Source organism: Pezoporus occidentalis, unplaced genomic scaffold, assembly GCF_034315485.1.
Source record: "Pezoporus occidentalis ecotype Australia unplaced genomic scaffold, CSIRO_AGI_Poc_V1 ctg31, whole genome shotgun sequence".
NCBI lineage: Eukaryota > Metazoa > Chordata > Aves > Psittaciformes > Psittacidae > Pezoporus > Pezoporus occidentalis.
The window spans coordinates 4,898,462-4,914,443 of NW_026915052.1; the positions used below are offsets into that span (position 1 = coordinate 4,898,462).

The window sequence follows — 15,982 nt, forward strand, 5'->3', positions numbered from 1 at the left end:
TCTGAAGTAAGGAGTTCAGTGAAGTTGGATTTTGTTTAATTTAATTGGGCCCCTGTCCAAAACAGCTTGGCCTGTGTTTTGGCCTGATGAATACTTGGCTGGGATGCCTCCAAAATATACTGTTGGTGCTGCAAGAAGTGCATAAGGATTGAGGAGCCCAAGCAAAATGTATGAAGGCTTCTGCTCAGCTGGATTTTATAATAAAGAACTGACTGTGCTTTTTATAGGGGTTGAGGATGACAATTACTTGAATTCATATTTAGAGACAACAGTTCAACAGTGATGTTTTGGTTTGCCTAAATTGTCCTGTTCTTTCCATTAAGTTCATTAAATTTTCCCTTTTAGGAAAAAAAAAAATCAAACCAACAAACAAATCCAAACCCAATAAGCTGTTTGATACTGCTGTACAAGATGTCTATGATGTTCCAACTCTAGAAACAACCTCGTTTTAATGTTGGGCAAAGTAATTCTTGCATTCAAACACAGAGAGACTGTAATTAAGCTTTGTGTACTGCTACCTGAGAAGGGATGCTTTTTAAATGTGAACCACACACATCATTATTAGTGCGGTTGGCCTGTTGCCCACCAAAGCACTGATTATTTTCTACAACAGCTACTCCAGTTCCTCTCTTTTCAGTTTCTTGTTATCTTGTATGGACATCAGTAATTCCTTGCCAAATTTCTTAGTAAAATCGTGGTACTCCAGACTCATAGGAAGAGGATTTATCAGCACTGTAGTCTTAATTGCTTTAGTTAGCATATGGCACTGTCCTTCGAACAGTGGAGATGCAGAAAGTGCGTGAGTATTGTTGGAAGTGAGTCATATTGAAAGTTGTTCTGTCTTGGTGAGGAAGTTGAGAGAACTAGTAATGGATTTGGTATCTTAGGTCTGCTTTTTAAAATGGTCCAAAACTGTGTTACTGAGCTATTTTGAGGGATACTTTATAATGGCTGAATTTTCTGTTTATTTGTTTATATGCTTTGCTTAGCTTGGCCTTTTTGGGTGCATGTACTCACTGAGTGTTAGTGCTTAGTTTGGTGCTTGGATACACAATTCCTGAATAAATAGTCCTCTGTATTTCATTCTTTTCTACATGTTTCCCAGAGGATCTCCTTCAGCCAGATCTGTTGAAGAAATAATTATTTCCTCAGGATTTAATGTATATCTTGATTGCACTTTAAAGACATTCTCTTGAGGAGTTTTTGTTTTTATCATTTCAACAGGGTATCATAACATGTAAACAAAAGTAAACATTATCTTTCATATTAATTAACAAGATGATTAAATAATAGCCACAATTGTTAATTGGTGCTTGGAGATAGAGGGTAATGACTGTCTTGAGTTCCACAATGAGAGCAGCAACAGGTACATACTCTTTTCTGCATAATAAAGCTGCATGTAATTTAGAAGGCATTAGGGTTTTAATGTGCAGCTGCAACCATAGAGAAGTTGTGTAACTGTTTGTCTGGTGTCCTATTTCAGGCATATGTTTTCATACTGAATGAGGTATTAGCAATGGGATTTGAGATTTAGGCAATTAAATCGGTTCTCACTGCCACCAAAATCGCGAGGTTCTTTATGAAGCCATGCTTGCAATGTTTTGCTTCACTGTGGAGCACATTTCCTTCTGGTTTCAGGATGCAGTAGGAGTCAAAAGTTGCTTCTTTCCTCAGAGGCAAAAGTCCAACTTGTCCCTCACAAGGCAGTGGTTTCTGTCTCCCTCTGAGTTTGGAACTAGAGCCTCATTTTTTTTTTTAATCACGAGCTTGCCTTTTTCTAAATGCTGCAGAGTTTATAGAGGGAGAAGGAAGCATGTAGGGGGTCTGCCTCTCTAGAAGTTGAAAAAGTAAAAATGTCCAGGAATTTAACACACAAGTTTGGGAATATAAAGCATAGGACTGGGAATTCTGGAGATCTGTATTGAGGGTGCTGCTCCCTGTTCTGGATGTCTAATCTTGACCCAAATGAGTAGTTTTGCTTCTCAAACACAACCAGTTTATTGTACTGTAACTCATTTGAATTCAGTAGTGCTGCTGGCAGAAACTGTACAGCTCTCCAACTCTCAGTATTCATTTTTGTTTCTAACCTATTGCAAATATACGTAAAAGAATTGTCTTCTCTGATCAGCTTTCTAAGCTGACTCAGCCTGAGGCAAGATCAGGTTTACCCTGAATTAGGTATGACAGCAAAGCACTGCCTTAGTTTCTCCATATGTCTGTTGCTAGTGCCAGTTTGATCTTACTGAAAAGTCCTTGGAGGTCCTGGGCTAAAAGGCCTCATGAAAATATAAAGTAGCCATTGTATAAAGAGACTTTTTGTTATCATGTATTTATAAATTTGTCCAAAAGGGCAAGCCTATATATTGCAAGCATGGAGCAGAATAGTGATTTGTCCCCAGAAGACCTGTTGGTATCAGTAGCATGGTCTCAAGTTGCCCAAAGATGCTGGCAGTGTAACACTACATTTTGCTGATTTAACAGTCATTCAAAGTAATGTTAAAAAATAGCATGTAAGTAGATGCTTCTACGCTATATATCTGAGGGTAAGCTACCTGTGGATAGGATCAGGATCAGGTCACACCAAACTTATTCATGTGGCAAAGATCTTCTTGGATTTGACAAAGCTGAGATTTCACCCTTGCTACCACCCTCAGCTGCCCATTATGTGCTCATTAACACATATATTTGTTCTACGTAACTCTGCAGGGTGATTTATTGTTTTTTTTTCCTATGTGGGTTATGATACAGAGTCAAGTTTCTTTTTGTTTCTTGCTATACTGTTTGGTGTTGCTGATGGGGAATAGCAGAAAACCTGGTTACATTCCTGTTCTTACTAACAAGGAAGAATGTTGCAATTTTAATTTTGTGTTTTTAATTTTTCCTCCTTCATCTTTTATGTTTTGAAATTGTGCATTTCAAAAGCAGGATCATTATCATTCAGAGCATTAAAGCATGTATTTTTAATAGCTTTCGCTTTTAATGTGAAAGAATGGAATTGAGGAGGAAAAACCAATCTGTCTTGAAGGAAATTCTCTGTTATCTAACGATTTTCAGTGCGGCCAACAATAAAGGATCTTCAGCTCAGCTACTTGGAGTGTTATCCTCTGCCTTGAGTAACTTGTAGAGTACAAAGAACCACTTTCATAATGTTATCGCCAGCAAAGTCCATCTGGTCCTGCCAGTGGCAAGGGGATTATTTCAGCTTTTTATTATGTCAGTGAGATTTAGCATTTTAGGATTCAGCTGCCAAGCTGTTGGGGAAAGAGGAGAGAGTTAGATTATAATTGAGACTCTGCTGGGGGAAAAATTAACTGACTATTTTGCCAGTAATTTTTCTACCCATATTTTCTTCTATTAGTCCCCTGATGGTTTGTCCTTATGAAATCAGATGGGAACGCAGTGACTTGGTTTGTTAAGCAGGTAGTGATGACAATGAGCATCTGTTTTTCTGGTCCAGATTCCCGTTAACACCTAGTAACATTGTCCTTTCTTGCTATTACTTTTATACAGAGCAGCACAGAAGCTTAACCTGTCTTCGAAGAGAAAGAAATACCATCCGCCCCTGCCACACACACATGGCTTCTCTATTTATGCTACTAACTTTAGTGGCATCCTGCAGCTCTGTCCTCCCCCAGCACCACCATGCCTTCTGAGAGCTGTGTCCAAAATCAAGGACAACCCTGGCATTGGAAAGGTAACTTTGGATTTCAATTTTTAAAAATAGCTTTATAGCTGAATTTTAACAGGGCTGGAAGCTTTCAGCCTAGAACAGGGTCGGATAGGCTTGAGGGAAGGAAAGGACCTTGGGATAGAGAGATAGCTACATCCATTTGATTGTGCTTGAGAGCTGTTATCTCTTTTTGACTTTGGAAAGAGTTGGCAGGCTGAGAGCAGATTCAGTGCTAGAGTGTTGGCTTCCTTAAAGCTGGTTAACATCACTGACAACATTGGCAAAGGTTGTTTTGTCCTTCCCTCTGTTAAAGTCGGAGACAAATTTTCCTTTGAAATCACTGGTTCAGAACCAATGCACGTACAGACATTACCTTTGTCAGAAATACTCTCTGCATTGCCAGCAAAGCTCAGCCACTAGTGCTGTCTGTCTGCTGAGGTTAAGGAGATATGCTGAGGACCCTTTGCTTCCCTTTGCTTCACATGTTATTGTAAATCAGGAGTATGGAAATTAAGTAGCAGGATAGAAATAGATGTCTCTCCAACTTAGGAAATACAGCAGCTTTCAAATTGTAAAATTTGTGCTAATTTTACTTAAAATTAATTAAAATACAACCTGTTTAGAGCTTTATTCATGCTTCTGTTTAATCACTTGCCTAGCTGAGCCTGAATACTTATTTACATAGGTTACAAGAGATTAGTATTTGAAGATAGAATCAAAGTATGTAATGTGCACAGGAGACCTAAAACATGCACACTGAGTAACCATAAAAATTGGCATTAATGTAAAGAGATTGTCAGCCTAAATACCTATAGCTGACACTGTTGCTTAAAGAGAATATTCTATATTTCTTAAGTCAGGCAGCTTGTGCTAAATGGAAAGCAAAGGAGTAACTTTAAGCAGATGAAAGCTTGCAGATGAAAGCTCACAGATGAAAATGTGGTTTCTTCTGGATTTGCAGCATGTTAGAAAAGAGGATGTAGTATTAAATGGTGGAATAAAGCAAACCTGGCACAGTAATTTAGAGATTCCCAGGTGAAGGAAGACTTGCTATAAGATTCCTGGGTGGAAGAATCTTTCTATGTGTGTGTTTCAAAGAGTCCATTTGTGCCTCCTCTTCTCTATGGGGATTAGCATTTGGCCGTGACACCAGGAATAATAGGGAGCATGACATTTCTAAGTCTGTTTGCCTTAGGAAAACCTTTAAAGCATGCTTGTATCTCCTTGTGCCTGCAGCTCAATAGGGCTGTCTTTGCACCTCATTGCACTGTGTGCCTGCAGCTATCTGTAGCCAAAAGACTTCAGCCTTTTTCCTACACTTTAAGGGTTGTTGGTGGAGCTTATCAGCATGACTTGTGCCTCATGGAAAGGTCTGGTTTATCTTTTGTTTTCAAACAGATCAACATCTAATAAAGATAAAACTGCATGATCCTAGGTGGCAGGAGATTATATGTCTGGGGCCATGTGGTCTACCTACTTTCTTCATTAGCACAGCAAAGGTCTTTCAAAGGAAGCTCTAGCCAGAATTGCAAGGGGCATGGCAAGACCTTGAGTAGCTACGCTGCTCAGCCGTGTAAGCTTCTCCTCCAACATGGGATATATATGTAGCATGCTGGCGATGTGGTGTTTCTCTCCTGCCTTGCATACTACTCCAAGAATTTCCAGACTTTTTCAGTCAACAGGTTGTTGTTGACCGTTAAATGTCGCTGTTATTTAGCTCTCAACTGAAAACATTACTGCAGATACTGTTTCTTTGGGCCCAGAATCCCAGCTGGGTCCTCACCCTGTACTTGTTGACCACAACTTGGAAGACTCCTGTGCTGTTCTGGAGAGGTTAAGAGCTTTCTGTGAATTGTATCATCCCTCTAGTTCTTGAATTAAGATCTAGAACCATCCAAATGGCAATGGTGTGTGCTAGTTACTAGTTTTGATGCTCCTCAAAAAATAAAAGTAACAGGGCATCTTCACTGACCCACAGTTTAAAATGTGATCGTTATTAAATGTCTGTCTTACCCCATTCCTCTTTTGCAACCTCCAGCAATTTTAGCTTTTTGTAAAAATTGTAAGTCAGCCGAAAGAAATCTTATGTATTTTTATTCTTAGAATTTGTGGTCAAATAAAAAAATGTCAGTACTATATAGGTGTTCTTTTGGTACTAAACGCTCACAGTTTCACTTATCTGAGCAATGCCAAGTAGCTTCTGGTAGCATTTAGCCCACTGTGCAGTAACATTCTCCATTATAATTTCTTCACCAGCTTCTGCTGATCAAGATTTAGGAAGCTATTATCTCATTATGAGGATGTTAGGAATAAAGTAATTACCTTTCTTCCTCACAGCTTTAAGTACTGTAGCAATTGAAAGAATGATCAGCAAACACTGGCAGATGTGCTGAAGTCCTCTGCTAACTTCAGTCCCTCCTCTTCTAACAGCTATTTACCTTACATTCCTTCTGGTTATCTTTTCCTCTGATTTTTCTTGCAGCCTGTCCAATAATGAGGTACACATAGAGGACAGAATTAGTGATGGACTCTGGAGTCACTTTTTCTTACTGCATCTGTGGCTGGTGCTGTCATTGGTTTGTGTGATCATTCCTGGGCAGTGGAATTTCTTGCCCTGTTATTACTGTGTGGTTACAGTGGGTTAAGCAGCTGGTGGGGCAGCTTTCTCTTCCCTCACCTCCTGGCTTGCTGCTGTCTTTCATGGTTAGTTATGATGTGGAGGACTTGTTCTTTTCTGGTTTCTGCTGTACATGTAAGAATTTAACAGTGCTTAATTCCCACCTAACCACTTTACTAAGCTGAGAATGACCCATTGAGGACCAGCCCGTATTCTCAGCAGAGGTTGATAGTTTAGAAAGTTTTAAATCATTTGAAAATCTGCTGAAAGCTTGAAACAATGTACATGTTGAAACATTCCAATATGACTGGCTTTCTGTATTTCCCCTGCAATGATAATTCTTAATATCCCCCTCCCCCCCCCGATGCTTAAGGTTGTCTTTTAATTGGTATTCAATACATTGAAAGATTTCAGAGGGAATCTGGAATTACAGTGTCTTAAGACTGACTTTCAGACCAGACAACAAGCCAAAGCGGTTGAAACAATAATAAAGATAGAAATTAACAGGCAGGGATTAATGTGATATAGTAAAGATCAGTTGATGAAGCTTTTACAGGTGGAACACGAAGGTTAGCATTCTGTGAAGGAGTCAGCAGGCATTTTACTAGGGTCGGTCTGGTTGATAGAATGTATTTGGATTTTGAAAAATCTTTTGACAAGTGCCCTGACCTAGGTTTCTCAAAAATCCCTAAAATGTCATGTATTCTCTAATGGTTTAATAACTGGTAGGAAACATGAGGGCAGATTTCATACTAGAGCAAAGTTACCAGTGGTGTCATATGGAGGTCCATGCCATTCCATGTCTTCCTAAATGGTTTGGAGGAGGTGAAGCTGCATATTCAAAGCAGCCAAAGCTAAAACTGACTATGAATACTTAGAAAAAGATGTCATGGCACTGAAATTATTGATTGAATAAAGAGGCCAATGAACTTTCATATTGATTAACACAAGGTAATGTACATAAGAAAAAGAGCTCTAACTATGCATGCAGGAAAGATAAGCTGTAAGGAAATCAGGCATGACCGTAACCCATTTTACCAGTCACTGTGGAAGCTACAGCATTAGGTTTGTTATCATGAGTCTGAGTTTCTAAAGAAATGCTTTATTGACATTTCAGGAAGCAAGAAGATTAAACATCTTTAGTTTTAGGGAGTCTCTGACAGTATGTGGTATAAATACATGTTTCTTATCAGGCTCATAATGCTTACATAACAGTCACTGATGTTTTTTTTGTTTACTGGCCTTCTTCCTTGAGGTAATACATTTAATAGAGGCTGGTAACAACCAGAGAAATGTAAAAATTTTCTCTCTTCCCCCATGTATTTATCTCTAAATTCCCTTGTCAGAGGGGAGCTATTGCTCTGACTCAGCGAGGGGAGGGCTGCATCCCAAGACCTCAGCATGCCGAAGCAGCAGCAGTGTGTGTTTTGCTACTGGTACAGACCTGGACCCCAGTAAACCTAAACCTTTAGAAAAAAGACTTCATCAAACAATTTAACATCTGTGTATGAACTTTTGCCTTCCTTATTTGAAATGCACTTTAAGAGTTGCTTTCCCATGACTGTTGGTTTATCCCATCAGAAAAACTCGCTTTGGCCAAAGCAGCAGTTCAGTGGAGAGCTTCTCCATGCATTAAGTCCTTTTCATTGGTTTCTATGTTAAACACATGAATAAGAGTTATTCTGAGTTCGGTGAAGGGACAGTTGAATCTGAGGAACTGATTGAATTGAGCATAGGCAACATCAGGACTATGTGGGGTGTTTCTGTGGTGCTTAGAATTGTACAGGTCCCATCACTGGCTGCGGGATATTTTCTTGAACTTAGGAGCTTTTGGGACATTTGGGGAAGGGAAGGGAATTAAATTCTTGCTTTTTGTAAGCTGTGTAGCTGTAGCAAAGCTAGTAAGTATGCATTGTGAGAACTGCTGGAGGAGACAGGAATGTGAAAAGGTTGTGATGGTGAGTTCTTGCACTTGAACTCAGTTATTGATTCTTTGAGCTCAAGATCTAAAATTGTTCTTTATCTCACATCATCATCTCCATGTATATCGTACAGTTCTGCTGTGGTGAATTTGCTATATAACTTTATGGTTGAATACATTGTTGTTAGAGACTTACTAAAGCAGATAGCCTGTATATATCTTTTGCAGTTTCTATGTATAGTATCTCATTGTTTCAAGTACTTTCTTGGAAGGTGGGAAATAAATGCCTTACTAATTTCTTTCACATTTCACAAATACTAATGTCACCTTACAATGGTTTCAGCAGGAGTGTGTGGACTTGTCCTATGATACAATTATTTAATTAAACCTTTTACCTAATTTTCTTTACTAAGAGTGCAAAATGTTACACATTTTCACAGCTGCTTACAGGGTTTGTCAATACTCAGGAATATGAAGAAGGTGTGTTTTGGGTTGGGCTTTTTTGCGTGTTTTTTTTTTTTCTAATAATGATTTAAAACTGTAGGTCTGTCTGGGACTGGTGTTTCATATAATCAGCAATAATCAAACTCCCATACAAAGGAAAATCCCACTACCAATGCAAACTGGATACCAAAAGGAGTTTTGCTCACTACTGGTAAATGTTACGTAGCAAATTTCATACCTTTGTCTTGGATGTGTCAAAACCATCAGAGTCCAAATCATTTAGTTGAATCCCACTTAAAAGGCAATGATCCAGTACAGTATGATTCTTGTAACCGAATAATTTTTGTGGTCTCTCTGGGTGTTATTAAATTTAATGTCAGAATAGTAGGAAAGATGTCTGAAAGCCATTTAATACTGTCACTGTTAAGAAGTTAGATTATGCTCGATTTCTGACATTAATGTGCTACTTAAGGTAATTTATCATATCGTGGTATTAAAAAAGACATCCTTTTTACAGTGGCTGCTGTGTAGCATTCTAATTTGCTATTTTTCTTTAGCATGGTAGGAAGCCTTTTTCATGCAAAATGTTTTTTTTTTTTTTTTTTTTCTGGGGTTCTATTGAGCTCATTCTTTATAACACTGCATCACTTACAGCAGCGACTTTAAGTGCTTGTCTCTTCCAAGGATCCTGTCAATTTTTTATGTTAGAATGACAGCACCCTCCTATGTGAGTCAATTGATGTGAAGCATTTAAAAAGAACCTGAATTGTCAGACATGTTTCTTGGACAGGTATATGTATAGTGGTCTCCATTTATGTATTTTAGACATTTACTTTCATTTATGCTTTACCATGCCATAGCTAAGGTACTGCTAATATGATTTACTGATTATGCAGGGTTTCCTGAAGTCTGCTGTGTGTTCCATTCACTATTTCTTATGATGGTTTGATGATGGATAACAAATAGGTACTTAATTTTGTCATCTTTATTGCTGCTTGTTTCCTAATGACTAGAGTGTTATTTCTGGTGTATATCATGTATCATACATACTAAGTACTCTTCTATCGATATATGTAGTCCTGTATCATCCAAGGTATATACATCCCTGCCAAAATGCCTTGAATCACTTCCACAGAAATGTGGGAAAATTAGATAAAAATATATAAATTCTTCTACTTTGTTTTCACATTGAAAAATAAAGTAGTTTTCTTCATGTCTCTTGGGAGCAGAGATCAATTCTTCTATAATAGAGTACACTACATAAGTGGTTGTTTTTTTTTTTTTGTTTTGTTTTTCTTTTCCTTAGGTTCTCCCAGGGGAGCTAGATGGTCTATGCTAGCATGGCAATTTTGCATGTAAATTTGCCAGCCATTGGTAGTGGCAGTATATGAAAGGCTTCTAAGAACTACCCACAATAAACAAATTTAGCAAGGGTTATATATCTGTCAGTTACAATTAAATCCATGAAAAATATTGGCTCTGAACTAGGACTTTCGTAATTTGATTTACACTGTAGTTGAAAAATAAGTGATTTCATTGGAAAATGATCTTTATTCAAGTGAATGTGAATTTGTTATAATTTCTTGCTGAGAACTCGTAATTCAGAATGGTGGGTGTGTAAACATAGTTATTTAATTAACCTGCTGTTATACGCCATTTTGTGAACATTGGACAAAATTAACTTCCTGGCTGCATGATGCCTGTCAAAGATGTGAGTTTCCAGGGAATATTTAGTGCCTGTTCAAATTTGGTATAATGACATTTATTGCTAAAGACCAAATTGCTTGTTCATTTAGGGATTATGATACTTCAGTAACATAGAATATGAGCAGCGTTTTTAAAATGGATTCCAGTGTAGTCCCAGCACTTTGCCAAAGCCAAAGTCAGAGTTTATTTTGGTAAAAAAGGCTTGAGCACATTTTAAAAATTTTACAAGCATTTTAATTCATTTCTTCTATTTTTTCCTTCTCATTCTAATTTGAAACTTGACAACTATATAAGCATCACATGCTAACAAAGCATCACTGTAAACACATGAACACTGCACTTCCATTGATTTCAAAGGAGGTACCATATGTTACAGTTATGCCTGTGCTAGCATACGTGGCTGGGTCAGGGTCTTAATTTCCTCAGCATTCAAAATGCTGTGGAGTCTAGTCATTACTTAATGAATTAGTGGAGCCTTCTCTGTCTACATGTCTGCCCCAAATTGAACTGCATAGTATTTGGCACCCTTCACTCTACTGCGAGATAAATTACCAGCTTTCTGAGATATATAGTATTTTTTGAATTTGTTGTCTAAAACATGTCATAGAGGTCTGTGATAATCTTGGGAACAGAATTCAAATCATCTGGTTGTTTAAGCATGAGACAGTCCTTCCTCTTTCTCTGATCTTAGAATTGATAGCCCTTCTGTCTCTTTTGATTATGGGGTAGTAATCAATGTGAACCTGTCTCAGTCTCCCAGCTGTTTCTGTCTAAAAATGTGTAGGATTGTGTCATTCTCTCTGTTATCACTTGCTCTTTTCTCTACAAACTCAGCCTTAGACATGATTTCTTCTGGGATGATGCATACCTCCCTGGTCTTAGAGGAGTTTTGTGTTCACTGACACATGGCTTTGCCAAAGCTTCATTCAATTCAGCATATCCAAAATATATGGGCTGTATTAGACAAAACTGCTAGCATGTCCCTGGCCATCAGTCTCACATTCATGTCTTGCTGTCAGAAAGTTGCTTTGAAATTTGGGTTTCACAGTTTTTGGTCTGCCTCTTACTATTTCCTGCTTTCTGGCACTTACGTATACTTGATGTTCTGCACTGTTTTGGCCAGTCTTGAAGCTAAGTCAGCTATTTTGGCTGCTGTGACTCCCCTGTCATGTTCTTCTGAGCTCCAGCTGGTTCAGTATGCAAGTTGTGTGTGTTTGGAAATCATGATTCCCCATGAAGGGGGCATGTGGGGCTGGCGCTACTGGATATGGTCACAGCATGGGAACAGTGACTGCCATGTGGCAACTGGGTGAAGGTCTCTCCTTGTGACGCGTAGGTGTGGAATGGGGTAGACAGTAGCAGTGGAAGAGAAGGGCTGCAAGAGGAGGACGGGCTGTTACCAGGCAGGATGGACATCACTCAGGTTCTGATATATTTCAGTGTTTAAGTCAGATTTGTTAAATATGCATCTAGATTTGGCTTTCATAAAGGTGAAAGATGTCAGGGGTTGGAGTTTTGGTTCAGGGCTCAATGAAATTACTGATATTTCATTGTACTATATGGATCTGTGATGTGTGATTCTATAATGATCTCATCAGATGCTTTTAAAACTATGGGGTTTAGCCCCAGAGTCATCCACATAGCCATTGTCCTCCTCACAGGGCTCACAGGGCAGTTGTTTGGGTATTTATTTTTTTTTTTAACCTTCTTATGTTTTTCAGAAGTCTGCCCTTTTTCTCGCTTTGTGTGCATAGAACTGTGGTATGATTTTTGCTTTTATGCTTCAGCTTCTGTCCACTGGCTTTGCCATTACACAGCTGGAGCAAATGAATTCTAACTTGCAGATATATTACTTGATTACTATGAAGTCCTTCTCCAAGTCTTACCAGTGAAAATTAAAATTACGCTCATTGTAGTGCTGGGTGCATGGGCCTCTAACCTTCTGCCACCCATTTCTAGGACTCTTCCAAATTATGTACTTTTTTGTTTATTTAAATTCTTTACCTTTTTAATGGCATATTAAGGATGTCTTTTCCCGAACGTTTTTGATTTTAATCAGGTTTCCTTCAGCAATTCTGATGACCTCCTGGTTCCTCTAGAAACATGAATTTGGAAAGTTCAGCAGTAGTGTGTTAACCTCTGGTGTACAAAACCCACCAGATTAGAGTTAGTTAATTAATGAGGTACTTCAGAGTTCTGCATGATTTAGGCTGTCTACAGGCACTGAGAAAAATGTTAAAGATGTGAAAGTATTGTGATGTTTGTGTTTCTTTTATTTTTATTTGCAGAAATTGAACTCAAATGCAAATCTGTCCTCTTTTTCTATCAACATCCTAATTGAAATGGAGCCTTTATGCAATATTCAATGTCTGTATGAGAGTCTATGTACAAATCCTTGTATTCTTGATAACGATAAACTTCCACTTGTAATTCTTTTTCTTACTCTGCGTCTTTCTGTGACATTAAACAAGAAATATACAAAGGGGGTAGGGGGGGAAGAATTTACTAAAAATTCCCCAGTTCTAACAGGAAGGGTCACCCCGTCACAGGATGGATGTGCCACTTTAGCTGTCCTTAAGGAGTCTAAAAGTGGTCACGACGGAGATTCCCTGAGCCCGAGATGAGTTTTCTGGAATCACCAAATACGTATTGCCTTCATTTTTTTGTGCCCCTTCTTCCTAGTGCACTTTCAGCTCTCTTCTCCCCTCCCCCCAGTCTGTTCTTAGTCTTTCAGACCTCTCTTATTCTTCCATTTCTTTATTCATTCTCCTCTGAATTCCTTCTCTTTGTTTTGTACAAGTGCCACTAGTAGCTGGTACCACTGCAGTGGGAACTAACTACCAGAAGCCTGGCCATATTGTTGAAGTGCCCACAGAGGGTGTGATGCCGGGTGGCTCTGAAATTAATGTTATTGCACTTAGTTCTAGTAATTCATTTCCATGAGCAACTAGAAGCTTTAGAGTGCAGTGTAGGTATTGCTGTGTTGCTCCCTAGTTACAGGCCAAAGTTACTTTTAAGGTTTACAGGTTCTCAATTTTCTTGAATCCCCCCCTTTCTGCAGGCCCTTGTGTCTGGATGATTTCCTGCACTGCATCTTGCAGTCTCTATAGGTGAGTATGCCTTTTGTATGAGAACTAGATAAAGAGACTCAGAAGATGAGGTAAATTGATCCTTAAGGCAGGAACCATGCTGGCTCTATAGTATACTGCTTTTTCTGCAGTACTCATCCCAGAATAATACTGGGATCAGCTTCAGAGCTGAGAATATAAACCTGTCACTTAAGACTGGTCCTGAAACACTGGAGGTAAAGAAGTGTTAGAAGAATAAACAGTATAATACCGAACCTTTCTTTATATACTTAGAACCATGAGCATGCACCCAAGATCTGTCTGCACTTAGATTTTGCTCTTGTGAAGGGATATGTTTAGGTAATCTTTGTGCTTTGTGGTACTTTCATGAGATTTTCTGCTTCATTTCCAGTGAAGTCAGAGAGTATGGCCCAGCACTATGAATGAGTGCGACACATTATAACACTACGATTTCTGGTAGGCATCACTTACAGATATATTTAGTGGGCACAGAAACTAAATTTCAAATCAGTGGTTTTCTACTTTGCAAATCAGCTTTTATATAGAAAACACAAAAAGAGGAACTCCCTTAAGCTGCTTTTCTCTTCTCCCTCCTATTTGTCTTGAAAACTGACTTCCACTGTAAAAATGAAGGTGACCCTTGAAGCCTGTTAAGTCTGGGATCTGATCCGTTAGGGGAAGCTATTTTACGATCTTTCTGCTTCAGAGAGGTGGTCTCAAAAAGCTCATTTGGCACACAAGGTTTTTCTGGGGGCAAAGCCATCTTTGTGTAGCGGGAGCAACGCTCTGATGGAGGTAACTTGCAGTTCAGGTCAGGAGCAAACCAATTTTCCTCTTATCGAAGTGCTGGCTGCTCTAATCTAATAATAGGTGGAAGAGAGAACAGCCAGGCCTGTTTAGAGAAGTGCCTTGAAAACAGCATGTATTTTAAAATTCATTTTAATCAAGTGACCCTGAAGTGGGTATTTGTACTTGTATATTTAGGTTTTGGTTTTTTTTTTCCTCAAGGGAGGTTATTTTTTCTGAGCACCTTGGTAGCATGTCAAGGTTGAGCTAGCAGGCTAATACACAAAGCTGTCTTCATGGAGCTTTTGTGGAGAAACAGCCTTGAGTGTGTCACCTCTGATGCGCTTTGCTTTTGAAGCAGCTGTTTCTTTTGAAGCAGCTGTTTCATTTAAAGCAGCTGTTTCATTTATTCTAAGGTTTGCTTATTTTCTGGGACTGTATTTTCATATTCGTATCACTATAAAAGGGGGAAGAAAAAGTGGTGAAATCGGAGGACTGCTTGAGTCAAAAGGTGTAAGAATTTGCTGCTACGTTTGATGAAGCCTCCTGTAGTATATACTGGAAGGACCGGTTGTTTTTTAACCTCTTTGTTTGGAAAAAAAATGTTGGGGAAAAGCTTTCATAGCCACTCTGTGGAAAATATTTTCTGTGAAGATGCTAGAATAATTGCTCAGGGATGTTTGTGTGCTGCTTAGCCCCTCTTGAAAGAAGGAGCTGAAAAAAATGAAACAGTTGAGGAGCTGAACAAAATCTTCAAATTACCCACCCTTCCTAGCTGATAAAGGGACAGTTCAGCCTGATGCTTACTGCTGTACCCACCCATTTGCTGTGGATCATTCTGGCTTGGGCACTGTGTTTCACTGTTCCACTGGGTGCTGGTGTGTATGCCATCACCTTTTCTTCTTGTCTGGTGTGAAGGGCAGGGTGGCTCAGCCTGCTCTGCTCTTTGTGCCTGCAGTTTCCCATGTTGTGCTTCGCTAAAGTAGTTTTGCAGCTTTAGTTCTTCCTTTGCCATTATTTCTCTGGATACAGGAGTGATGGGGAAGTGCTGACTGCAAAGTGCTTTTTTTTTTAATGATACAAAGAATGTGTCAGTGTAATAAATGCACACCATTTTAATGACATAATGTTCGTGGAACATATTAAGTAGAAGTCAAGAGTTCTGGCAGATTACAAAAGATTGCTGAATGGGGAGGACCATTCTTTATCAGAGATGCATATTTTCCAGCCCGGAATATAACCCGGGTTATATCCAGCTCAGGGCTAGAGAAAGCCCTGACTCATAGAATCATAGAATAGATTAGGTCAGAAATGACCTTTAAGATGAGACCAGCCGTTAACCCAGCACTGCCACATTCACCACTAAACCATGTCCCTAAGCACGACATTTACACATCCTTTTAATACCTCCAGGGCTTCCCTGGGCAGCCTGTTCCAATGCTTGACAAACCTTGCGGTGAAGAAATATTTCCTAATATCCAATCCAAACCTCCCCCGGCAGAAAGGACTATAGAATCATAGAATGGTTAGGGTTGGAAAGGACCTTAAAATCATTTAGTTCCAACCCCCATGCCATGAGCAAGGACACCTCAACCTAGACCAAAGCTCTGTCCAACCTAGCCTTGGACACTGCCAGGGATGGAGCATTTGCCACTTCTTTGGGCAAACTGTTTCAGTGCCACGTCACCCTCACAGTAAAGAACTTCTTCCTTATATCTAACCTGAGGTTCCCCTGTTTAAGTTTCAAA

At 39.1% G+C, this 15,982-nt stretch overlaps 1 protein-coding gene across 2 annotated transcripts in view; it reads left to right on the forward strand.

The window, feature by feature from the left end:
- KIF26A (kinesin family member 26A) overlaps positions 1 to 15,982 on the forward strand; it is a 108,549-nt gene that overhangs the window by 69,109 nt on the left and 23,458 nt on the right. For both annotated transcript variants that reach the window (XM_062628078.1, XM_062628079.1), the window contains exon 5: positions 3,511 to 3,694. In XM_062628078.1, coding sequence (XP_062484062.1) covers positions 3,511 to 3,694 — 184 coding nt within the window. The remainder of the gene's footprint in view (positions 1 to 3,510; positions 3,695 to 15,982) is intronic.